The 12,463-nt window shown below is 45.3% G+C and overlaps 1 protein-coding gene across 1 annotated transcript; it reads right to left on the bottom strand.

Moving 5' to 3' along the window:
- Nucleotides 1-1,307: 1,307 nt before the first annotated feature.
- LOC138852338 (uncharacterized) lies at nt 1,308-11,820 on the bottom strand. Its single transcript, XM_070082265.1, has 2 exons — nt 11,357-11,820; nt 1,308-3,797 (listed from the first exon to the last, which is right to left on the bottom strand). The coding sequence occupies exons 1-2, from the start codon at nt 11,817-11,819 to the stop codon at nt 1,492-1,494; spliced, it is 2,769 nt and encodes a 922-aa protein (XP_069938366.1). The 5' UTR covers nt 11,820; the 3' UTR covers nt 1,308-1,491.
- Between the last annotated feature and the right edge of the window lie 643 nt (nt 11,821-12,463).

The raw sequence follows: 12,463 nt of genomic DNA, 5'->3' as shown, positions 1-12,463 counted from the left end.
GCCCAGGACTACAGCTCGCTGGATATTTTTTTTTTTTTCACCATTCTCAGCTTGAGAAAAATGAAAATGCGAGATCAGCAATTTGAGATATTCAGTTATTATTACAATTAAATTATTATTATAATCAAAAAGAAATTACAATTAAAATTAAGCACTAAAACCACAAGTCATACAGCCTTGTTTGCGATATTCAAACAATGCAAACTTAGCACCAACTATTCCATGGTCAAAGTCACCAAATCACATTTCTTCCCCATTTAGATAATAAAAGAAGCGCTAAACCCACTAGGGTCATACAGCGCTGTCCCCATGTTGTTCGGTCTAACAACTAAACCCTTGACTATGTCTGCATGCTTTTAGGTATTGAGGTGGTGCCATGCGATTGGTTTATTAGACATTTGTCTTAATGAGCAAATATGTAAAAAAAAAAAAAAAAAAAAGTGGCCACCGAGTTTAGGTATATTATAATAATCAAGGGGGAAGCGCTAAACCCGGAGGATTATACAGCGCCTGATGGGGGATGTGGAAGGCATTCAGGCTTAATTCGGGGAACTGGAGCACAGATCCAATTCCCTAAATCAAGAGCCCCTCACCAACATCAAGGAACCTTCCTTGAGGGGAGCATTCTTTACAATTAAGACTTAACATGGATCCTTGGCCATTTCAAACGTAGGTATGGTTATGAAAATATGAGCACCATCAAGAAGGGATCTGTGGCTTAATAGAAATAGCCTTCTGGTTGTATCTAGCATGGTTGCAGTATTTTAAGTTCCAACTCAGTAGTGGTAGCTCAAGGACTATTCATTGGTAAAGGAACTCTAAACCCATAGGGGTCAATTATTATAATCAAGGGGGAAGCATTAAACCCGTAGGATTATACAGCGCCTGTGGGGGGATGTGGAAGGTACTCAGTGAACTGGAGCACAGACTCAATTCCCTAGATCAAGAGCCCCTCACCAGCATCAATGAACCTTCCCTGAGGGGCCTATAGGGGTCAAAAAGCCTCTTGAGGAAATGGGAGGCATTCAGGTTCAATCCAGCACACATACTTTGGGGAGTGTGCCACTAAACCCATAAGTCATACAGTATCTGAGGAATGGGAGGCAATTGGGTTTGATCCAAATGAGGGACCTGGACAAGGTTTATGACTTAATCAAGAGCCCTTCACTGGCATCAAAGAACCTCTTGGGGATTTGTTGCTCAATGAAGGATAACACATTCATGGGAAATTGCTAAACTTGTATAGGTCATTATTATAGAGGAGCACTAAACCCATAGGGATTATACAGCACTTGTGGAGGATTATTATTATAATCAAAAAGAAGCGCTAAGCCACAAGGGCTATACAGCGCTGCAGGGTAGGGAAGGAAGCAAGGGAACTGGATGGCAGAAGGGAGGGGGGATGATCAGCAGGTTACAGAAAACAGCGGGGCAGGGGATAGTACGGGGGTAGAGGGTAGCAAGAGATACAAGTAGAAAGGGCTGAAAGTATCAGAATTTGTGAAGTAAGTCAGTCGTTGTCAAAAAGTCAATGAGAGAGTCCGGATGAAAGGTGGGTCCATCAGCGAGAAGGGAAGGTAAAGAGAGAGCAGCGGGGCGAAGACGACGACAGAGGTAAATTCTGCGTGCTCGTTGATAAAGTGGGCAGTCCAACAGAATGTGGCTGACTGATAATGGAGCTTGGCAATTCTCACAGAGAGGAGCAAGACGCCTCTCCATGAGATATCCATGAGTAAGACGAGTATGGCCAATGCGAAGACGGGAGAGAGTAGTCTCCCAACCTCGACACTGGTGATAAGAAGACGGCCAGTAACCTATACTCGGTTTAATAGACTGAAGTTTGTTGCCGAGCATAGTAGACCAACGTTGTTGCCAACGGGTGTGAAGGTGGGAAGATATTACAGCAAAATAGTCCGTACATGGAATACCTCTATAAGAAACTGGTAGGTCATGTACTGCTGACCGCGCAGCAGTGTCTGCCTGTTCATTGCCCTGTACGTCAACATGACCAGGGACCCAACAAAAAACAATATCTTTATGCTTAGTAAAGATGCGGCGTAGCCAAAGTTGGATACGGAGGACTAAGGGGTGAGGTGTATCAAATTTTTGTATAGCCTGTAAAGCACTAAGGGAGTCTGAGACAACCACAAATGATGACACAGGCATAGATGCAATACGGATAAGTGCTGTAAGGATGGCATATAATTCAGCAGTAAAAATACTAGCTGAAGATAGTAAATGCCCTTGTACGACGCTGTCCGGAAACACTGCTGCGAATCCTACGCCGTCAGAAGACTTAGAGCCATCTGTGTACACAGCAATGGCATGAGAATGAGAGTGAAAGTGGTCAAGAAAAAGAGAGCGGGAAGCGACCGTAGACAGTTGGGCTTTCGAGCAAGGGAGGGAGAAAGAACAGACTCGAACAGCTGGAACTTCCCAGGGGGGTAGGGAAAAGTGAGATGCTACATGTACATAGAAAGGTGGTAGTTGAAGAGAAGACAAGAGCGAATGAAGGCGAAGAGAGAAGGGACGGAGTAAGCAGGGGCGGCGAACAAATAAAGAATGTCTACTAATATCAGTGACCATTCTATAAATGGAAGGATTGCGGAGATCATGAGAGCGTACATAGTAGCGCAGGCAATGGGCATCACGGCGATCGGATAAGGATGGAACGTTCGCTTCTGCATAGAGGCTTTCGACAGGGGAAGAGCGAAAAGCACCAAGGCATAAACGTAATCCTTGGTGATGAATGGGGTTAAGGCTAGAGAGAGTAGCAGGAGATGCCGCTGAATAGATCTGGTCACCATAATCAAGTTTCGATAAAATAAGGGTGGAATGTAGGTGAAGGAGGGTTCGACGATCAGCTCCCCACGAAAGATGAGCAAGGGTTTTAAGAAGGTTCAGCCGGCTGTGACAAGTTGCCTTCAGAGAGGTAATGTGAGGTTTCCAGGATAACCTACGATCAAAGAGGAGGCCCAGAAACTTGACTGTATCACGTTCAGGGATACGTGAGCCATAGAGGTACAAAGGATGATCAGAGATGACAGAGCGTCTAGTGAAAGTGATTTGGTGGGTTTTAGTGCTGGAAAATTTAAACCCATGTGTGGTGGCCCAATTGGAAACACGGTCGACTGCATGCTGGAGAGAAACTGTAAGGAGGTGACAGTCAGCGCCTGCACAGGCAATAGCGAAGTCATCAACATAGAGTGATGACCAAATATTTGATGGAAGACTAGAGGCCAAATCATTAATAGCAAGGAGAAAAAGTGTTGTGCTCAGAACACATCCCTGGGGGACACCTTCAGCTTGGACAAAGTCCGGGGAGAGCACATTATTAACCCGAACACGGAAATGCCTGTCAGTTAAAAAGTTCTTAAGGAAGGATGGTAGATTGCCTCGAAGGCCTAAGGAGTGGACTTGGGCTAAAATATTATACCTCCAAGTTGTGTCATATGCCTTCTCAAGGTCAAAAAATATGGCAATAACTGAGTGGTTATTCGCAAAGGCATTACGAACATACGTATCCAAGCGCAGTAAGGGGTCTATGGTAGAACGTCCCTTACGAAAGCCATATTGACGAGTGGAGAGACTGTTGTGTGTCTCTAAATACCACACTAAACGTCTATTTACTAGACGTTCCATTACTTTGCAAACTGCACTGGTAAGAGCAATGGGACGATAGTGGGAGGTTTCATGTCCCGTAGTGCCTGGTTTGCGGAAAGGGAGAACAATGGCGGATTTCCACAGCTGTGGAAGAACTCCTTGTGACCAAATAAGATTGTAAAGGCGTAATAGGACTGCAAGGGCTGACTGATGTAAATGTTGTAGCATACGAATATGAATGTCGTCGGGCCCAGCTGCCGATGATCGACAAGCTGAGAGTGTTGCCTCCAGTTCTTGAAGTGTAAAAGGCACATTATACTGTTCTTCTCTGAGAGAAGAAAAGTCCAAGGGTGCTAACTCTCTGGCAGACTTTGAGGAAAGAAATGAGGGGCATAGATGGAGTCCCTGAGAAATACGGACCAGATGATTGCCAATTTCATTGGCAACATCTAGTGGGTTTGCTATATCAACACCGGCAACTCGCAGAACAGGAGCCGGGTCAGGAGAATATTTACCACTCAGTTTTCGTACTTTTTTCCAGACTGCACTCATAGAGGAAGCAGAGGTGATGGTGGAGACATAATCTCGCCAGCAAGTGCGTTTAGCGTCACGGATGACACGGCGAGCGATCGCACGCTTCTGTTTAAAATCAAGGAGTCGCTCTGTGGTTCTATTGTACCGGTACCTGCCCCATGCAGCGCGTTTCAAACGTACTGCACGAGCACAAGCAGGAGACCACCAAGGCACGCATTTCTGAGAATGCCTGCCCGAAGTTTGGGGTATAGAATGAGAAGCTGCGGTGAAAACGGAGGACGAGAAGAGGTGTAAAAGCTCATCGATGGAGGACGAAGAAGGAACCTCTTTAAAAACAGTCAGGTGTGAGTAAAGGTTCCAATTTGCCCGATTAAATTGCCAGCGTGGGGTGCGAAGAGGTGGCGAATATGAAGGGGAAGAAAGAATGATTGGGAAATGATCACTGTCATGTAAGTCCGGGAGAACAGACCAAGTAAAGTCTAATGCGGCGGAGGAAGAGCAAACTGAGAGATCGATGCAAGAGAGAGTATGAGTCCGAGGATCAAAATGGGTGTGAGTACCTGTATTTAAAACATGGAGGGGGTGGGTGGCAAGAAAAGCCTCTAACTGAGTTCCACGGGAATCACAGTGAGACCCTCCCCAGAGGAAATGGTGGGCATTAAAATCACCAAGTAACAGAATCGGTGGCGGTAATGACGAAACAAGGAAGGCAAAATCCGGAATAGATAATGCCCGAGAAGGAGAGAGATATAAAGAACAGAGCGTATACCACCTATGTAAGTGGATACGGGCTGCTGTGTAATGCAGCGAAGTACGAATAAATAGTTGATGGTACGGAATATCAGTGCGGAGAAGAAGGGCACTTTCATTAAAGGTCCCATCAGGAAAAGGATCTGAAGAATACAATAAATTATAGCCTGAGATGTGAGAAATAACAGCAGAGTGTAATTTTGGTTCCTGTAAGCAAACACCAACAGGGGCAAACTGGGAGAGTAACATCTGAAGCTCACCCCGATTACCCCTGAGGCCGCGTATATTCCACTGTAAAAAGGCCATGATTGGCAATGATAAAGATACTTGAAATCCGCAGGTAAGGGTTCCTATGGACTAGAAGGGTTAGAAAAGTCCACATGCGGAGGCAGTGGAAAATGTTCAAGCAGCGAAGGAACGGTGCGCTGTGAAGAAAGGAGTTGCGCAGATGGAGCAGAGGAGAGAGAAAGAGCGGAAGGTGGATCAGTGTCCATTGATGGTTTGGTCTCTGCAATATATTCAGAGATTGCTTCAAGTGTTTCGGAATTCAGAGATGTCGTATGGGAGACAATATTGGGAATGGTAGGGGGAGGATGAGTAAAGATTGGAACTGTATTGGACTGTACCAAGGTAGGGGGGGGCGAAAGGGTGGAGGGAACTGGAGAAGCGTGGCAGGGGACAGAAGAGACAGGAACCTGGGAGGTGGCAGAAGAGGAAGAAACTTGGGAGGGAACAGGGGAGGAAGGTACATTACGAGGAGGAGGGTGAACCTCTGCACTTGTAACCGAGCCAGTGAGAGGGGAAGAACTAGGGACAGAGACAGGGAGGGTAAAATGAGGAGGTGGAAGATGGGTAGGAGGTGTTACCGGACCTTTTTTTGACTTTTGAGAAGTAGAGGGACGATTGGGAAGAGGTGTCGTACGAGGTCTCGTCGATACTGAGGCTTGTAAGAGAGAACTCGAAGAAGCGAGATTAGACTGAGGCGTTGAAGTAGGGACGTCTGAGCCGAGGACAGCAAAAGGATTAGATACAGGAGTGATTATGGGAGAGGTAACCACAGAGGTGGGTGTAGAAGATGGGATACCAGAAGTGGGGGGACGTTTTGAAACACGGGAATAAGAAACACGTGGGAGTCTCCCTTGGAGGCGGAGATGAGAAACTGCCATGGCATAAGGGAGACCTTCTGTCTCTTTGAGGTAACGGATTTCCCGCTCGTTTAAATAGACCTGACAACGGCGAGAGTACGAAGGGTGAGCCTCATGACAGTTAAGGCAAGAGGGAGATCGATTGCAAGACGTATTAGAATGGTCATCGGCACCACAGACTGGGCATTCGGCGATAGATCTGCAATATTTCGCTGGATGGCCAAATCGCCAGCAATTTCTACACTGTTGTGGTGTAGGGATCACCTTTCGAACTTGTAACCGATGTCCTGCTATATAAACGGAGGATGGGAGTTCTCGGCTGTCAAAAGTTAAACGAGCCACATTGCTAGGGTATCGTCTCCGCCCACGGGCAGGAAGAACGTAAGTGTCTACCTTGAGGATTGGGAGATCTTGGAGTTCCAGCTGTTCTAGAATGTCGGTGCCACATGTCTGGAAATTTTGTTGAACTATGGTATGGGGCAGAATAACGGTACCACTACAAGAATTGAGGGAATGATGTTTTTCAAGGGTGACAGGAACAGTATCTATATGGGAAAGACGAGAGAGCTCACGAGCCTGGGTAGCATTCTGTACGGTAATGATGCGCGTACCGCTCTTAAGAGCATGAAAAGAAATATCTTTACCAACATGGCGTAGGAGTGCCTTGCCAATACTATGGTCAGAAAGATAGGCAGTAGAGGAAGTTGGTCGTAAAGTGAAGAATTTAGTCCACTGTTCAGTCTGAAACTGAGCGTGGAAAGGTAGTGAAGGACGTGTCAATCGTTTCTGAGAAGAACGAGAAGGTGAAGGTGGAGAAGTATCATCAGCAGGTAATTGTCGTTGACGTTTAGGCGTGGGACCAGAGTTGGTCCGACGTGGAACGGGTCGGCGATTTGAAAATTGCCGCACCGTAGAGGGAGAGGCCGGAAGCATAGTCAGAGGAGAGCGAAGGTCTGATAAATCGAAGGAGTCAGTCGAGGCCTCAGTACCTGAAGCGGGTGAGGAAACAGCACCGGCAATAGGTACAGAGGCATGAGGAATGTCTGAAGAGTGGTCCAAAGACGAGGCGGGGTCAGAACGGGGTGCGGTATCAAGAAGGGGCCCGGGGGTACTAGGTTCATGGACTAGGGCTGCCATGGTTAGGTTACGTCTTTCTTTTTGTTTTTAAGAAAAAAAAAGAAAGAAGAAAAGAAAATAAAAACAAAAAAAAGAAAAAAAAAGGGGGGACCGGGGAGGGATAGTTCCTAGGAGGAATGAAAGGGCCAGAAATCTCCCTCCGCGCCCAAGAGGACTCGACACCGCTAGTAGCGCAGATGCAGCATGGAACCCGTGCCATACCCTACCCTTCATGCCAGTAAACCAGCAATCTGGGATAGCAACCTCACATCTGCCGAGCTACCTCGGTGGACAAAAGAGAGGGCGGCCGGATATCCGCCACAAAGCATACCTCCTTCAGCCACCACCCCCGGAATCCGAAAGGTGGCTTCCAGAGATACACCCGTCGCCCAAAAGACACCCAAAGCTACTCCGGGATACCGGAGAGGGATCGGGACATCCCTAGGCAATCCAGATTCCACGGCAAACTACGCCACCGCCAAGAAACCTCAACGGAATGGGATGGACCCCGGTGTCCTTTCCCCTACCTAGGAACTAGCGCGCCTGTGGGAGAAATCACGAAGGCTAAAAAGAGGAAGGGCAAAAGGGAGGGGTGAGGAGGAGGAGGAGGAATGGAAAAAGGGGAGGATGGGGAGGATGGGATAGGGGAGGGGAGAATGGGGGGTAATTAGGTTCGGTCTGAGGAAGAAGACCGACAGGGCTAATTCCTCAGACCAAGAGCCTCTTCACCACGCCAAGGAGCCCCCCTTGAAGAGGCACTTGTGGAGGAAGGGGGGTGGGTGCAGAAGGCATTCAGGCTTAATTCACAGAACTGGCACACACATCCAGTTCCCTAAATCAAGAGCCCCCTCACCTGCTGTATGGAACATAATAATTAACACTAAGCATTTAAACCACAAGGGTCATACAGCACTACAGGGTGGGATTTCCTAAATGAATATACGAAGATCCAAAACCAGTGAGGGTTAGGAGTATGCAAGAGGCAGAGTTAGCAAGGATAGTGGGGAGTGCTGAAGGGTAAAATATATTAAAAGTTGGTATAAGGCAGTTGCCAACAAAAAAAAAAAAAAAAAAAAAAAAAAAAAAAAAAAAAAAAAAAAAAAAAAAAAAAAAAAAAAAAAAAAAAAAAAAAAAAAAAAAAAAAAAGTCAGAGGGAGCCTGTGTCAGAATTGGGATTGTCAGCGAGGTCTGAAAAAGTTCATCCATTAGGAGACTGCTCATAGAGGGCCTTGGAAAGGCTAGCTCCACCTTCCTGGATCACCAGCCTGTCACTGGTATAATTCATAAAATTCATTGGGATGTGCTAAGCCCGAAAGAGCCATCAGCACAATGGATAATCACTATTTTATCCAAAAAAAGGATTATTATGGGGAGCATTCAGGTTCAATCCAAAGGGGGTCAGGGACCAAGTCCAGCAAAGAAAGAGAGTAGCTTCATTTCCTTAGATCAAAGGCCCTGCAACATTACAATTAGGGGAAGGCACTAAGCCTATTGAGGTCCTACAATGGCTAGGCAATGGGAAATAAGATTTGATCCAAGGAAGGAGATAGCAGGAACTATAGCCACAAGAGTGAAACAAAAAAAAAAAAAAAAAAAAAATTACAAACAAAAAATATACAAGATCAATACAGACTCCGAATTTTGTATATTCTTAACCCCCCCCCCCCCAAAAAAAAAAAAATATTAAATCTGTACAAGTTATATAGCACTTGAGGAAATAGAAGGTAGTAATTTGTTACTTTACGTAGAAAGAGGTTAAATGAACTAGTGCATAAATACGTACATTAAATTCACGTCTTTAAAGTCGAACGAGAAATTGCGTCTGGGCTTCAACGTGACCTTTTACACCCTACCATTTATCACAAAAATTATTAATTGTAACAGTTCTCTTTTCTAAAGTAGATGACTTGTTTTCATTTTGTAGGTAAAGCCAATGATTCTGCCAAACATTGTTAACTATCATTTGTCAAATATGAATATTAATCTCATACTTAACAAATTTTCAAGTTTTTACATAATAGGCTAATCAAATGGTCCAAATACTGTATTATGGTTATGTTTACAAAAAAAAAAAAAAAAAAAAAAAAAAAAAAAATATGCTAATCTCACATGGGTATTACAACACTACCCAGGTCTAGTGAAATCCATATAGGAATAAATATGCCTTAAATTCCCCTTCCTCCAATACACCAGCATTTCAACTGCTACATTCATATATTACCTATTATGATTGTTGATCAAACTACTGCTAGACTGAATGACACTGTCACAAATTACATTTAACTTTAAAAACTTCATAAAAAGCATTCAACTTAATTTAATTTACACCCAATACAAAATTAAATTATTATTATTATAATCAAAAAGAAGCGCTAGGCCACAAGGGCTATACAGCGCTGCAGGGTAGGGAAGGAAGCGAGGGTATTGGATGGCAGAAGGGAAGAGGGATGATCAGTAGGTTACAGAAAACAGCAGGGCAGGGGATAGTACGGGGGTAGAGGGTAGCAAGAGACTGAAGTAGAAAGGGCTGAAGGTATCAGAATTTGTGAAGCAAGTCAGTTGTTGTCAAAACGTCAATGAGAGAGTCTGGATGAAAGGTGGGTCCATCAGCGAGAAGGGAAGGTAAAGAGAGAGCAGCGGAGCGAAGACGACAACGGAGGTAAATTCTGCGTGCTTGTTGATAAAGTGGGCAGTCCAACAGAATGTAGCTGACCGATAATGGAACTTGGCAATTCTCACAGAGAGGAACAGGGCGCCTCTCCATGAGATATCCATGAGTAAGACGAGTATGGCCAATGCGAAGACGGGAGAGAGTAGGCTCCCAACCTCGACACTGGTGATAAGAAGACAGCCAGTAACCTATACTCGGTTTAATATTGAAGTTTGTTGCCGAGCATAGTAGACCAACGTTGTTGCCAACGGGTGTGAAGGTGGGAAGATATTGCAGCAAAATAGTCCGTAAATGTAATACCTCTACATGAAACTGGTAGGTCATGTACTGCTGACCGCGCAGCAGTGTCTGCCTGTTAATTGCCCTGTACGTCAACATGACCAGGGACCCAACAAAAAACAATATCTTTATGCTTGGTAAAGATGCGGCGTAGCCAAAGTTGGATACGGAGGACTAAGGGGTGAGGTGTATCAAATTTCTGTATAGCCTGTAAAGCACTAAGGGAGTCTGAGACAACCACAAATGATGACACAGGCATAGATGCAATACGGATAAGTGCTGTAAGGATGGCATACAATTCAGCAGTAAAAATACTAGCCGAAGATAGTAAATGCCCTTGTACGACGCTGTCCGGAAACACTGCTGCGAATCCTACGCCATCAGAAGACTTAGAGCCATCTGTGTACACAGCAATGGCATGAGAATGAGAGTGAAAGTGGTCAAGAAAAAGAGAGCGGGAAGCGACCGTAGACAGTTGGGCTTTCGAGCAAGGGAGAGAGAAAGAACAGACTCGAACAGCTGGAACTTCCCAGGGGGGTAGGGAAAAGTGAGATGCTACATGTACATAGAAAAGTAGTAATTGAAGAGAAGACAAGAGCGAATGAAGGCGAAGAGAGAAGGGACAGAGTAAACAGGGGCGGCGAACAAAAAGAATGTCTACAAATATCAGTGACCATTCTATAAATGGAAGGATTGCGGAGATCATGAGAGTGTACATAGTAGCGAAGGCAATGGGCATTACAGCGATCGGATAAGGATGGAACATTCGCTTCTGCATAGAGGCTCTTGACAGGGGAAGAGCGAAAAGCACCAAGGCATAAACGTAATCCTTGGTGATGAATGGGGTTAAGGCTAGAGAGAGTAGCAGGAGATGCTGCTGAATAGATCTGTCACCATAATCAAGTTTCAATAAAATAAGGGTGGAATGTAGGCGAAGGAGGGTTCGACGATCAGCTCCCCATGGAAGATGAGCAAGAGTTTTAAGAAGGTTCAGCCGGCTGTGACAAGTTGCCTTCAAAGAGGTAATGTGAGGTTTCCAGGATAACCTACGATCAAAGAAACTTGACTGTATCACGTTCAGGGATACGGGAGCCATAGAGGTACAAAGGATGATCGGAGATGACAGAGCATCTAGTGAAAGTAATTTGGTGGGTTTTAGTGCTGGAAAATTTAAACCCACGTGTGGTGGCCCAATTGGAAACACGGTCGACTGCATGCTGGAGAGAAACTGTAATAAGGTGACAGTCAGCGCCTGCACATGCAATAGCGAAGTCATCAACATAGAGTGATGACCAAATATTTGATGGAAGACTAGAGGCCAAATCATTAATAGCAAGGAGAAAAAGTGTTGTGCTCAGAACACATCCCTGGGGGACACCTTCAGCTTGGATAAAGTCCGGGGAGAGCACATTATTAACCCGAACACGGAAATGTCTGTCAGTTAAAAAGTTCTTAAGGAAGGATGGTAGATTGCCTCGAAGGCCTAAGGAGTGGGCTTGGGCTAAAATATTATACCTCCAAGTTGTGTCATATGCCTTCTCAAGGTCAAAAAATATGGCAATAACTGAGTGGTTATTCGCAAAGGCATTACGAACATACGTATCCAAGCGTAGTAAGGGGTCTATGGTAGAACGTCCCTTACGAAAGCCATATTGACAAGTGGAGAGACTGTTGTGTGTCTCTAAATACCACACTAAACGTCTATTTACTAGGCGTTCCATCACTTTGCAAACTGCACTGGTAAGAGCAATGGGACGAGAGTGGGAGGTTTCATGTCCCGTAGTGCCTGGTTTGCGGAAAGGGAGAACAATGGCGGATTTCCACAGCTGTGGAAGAACTCCTTGTGATTAAATAAGATTGAAAAGGCATAATAGGACTGCAAGGGCTGACTGATGTAAATGTTGTAGCATACAAATATGAATGTCATCGGGCCATCTGCCGATGATCGGCAAGCTGAGAGTGTTGCCTCCAGTTCTTGAAGTGTAAAAGGCACATTATACTGTTCTTTTCTGAGAGAAGAAAAGTCCAAGGGTGCTAACTCTCTGACAGACTTTGAGGAAAGAAACAGGGGCATAGAGCCCCTGAGAAATGTGGACCAGATGATTGCCAATTTCATTGGCAACATCTAGTGGGTTTGCTATATCAACATCGGCAACCCGCAGAACAGGAGCCGGGTCAGGAGAATATTTACCACTCAGTTTTCGTACTTTTTTCCAGACTGCACTCATAGAGGAAGCAGAGGTGATGGTGGAGACATAATCTCGCCAGCAAGTGCGTTTAGCGTCACGGATGACACGGCGAGCAATCGCACGCTTCTGCTTAAAATCAAGAAGTCTCTCTGTGGTTCTATTGTACCGGTACCTGC

This window comes from Cherax quadricarinatus, chromosome 7 (assembly GCF_038502225.1).
Source record: "Cherax quadricarinatus isolate ZL_2023a chromosome 7, ASM3850222v1, whole genome shotgun sequence".
In the NCBI taxonomy this organism is placed as follows: Eukaryota; Metazoa; Arthropoda; class Malacostraca; order Decapoda; family Parastacidae; genus Cherax; species Cherax quadricarinatus.
Note: the sequence above shows the minus strand (reverse complement) of the source record. Positions and strands in the feature narration are given on the sequence as shown.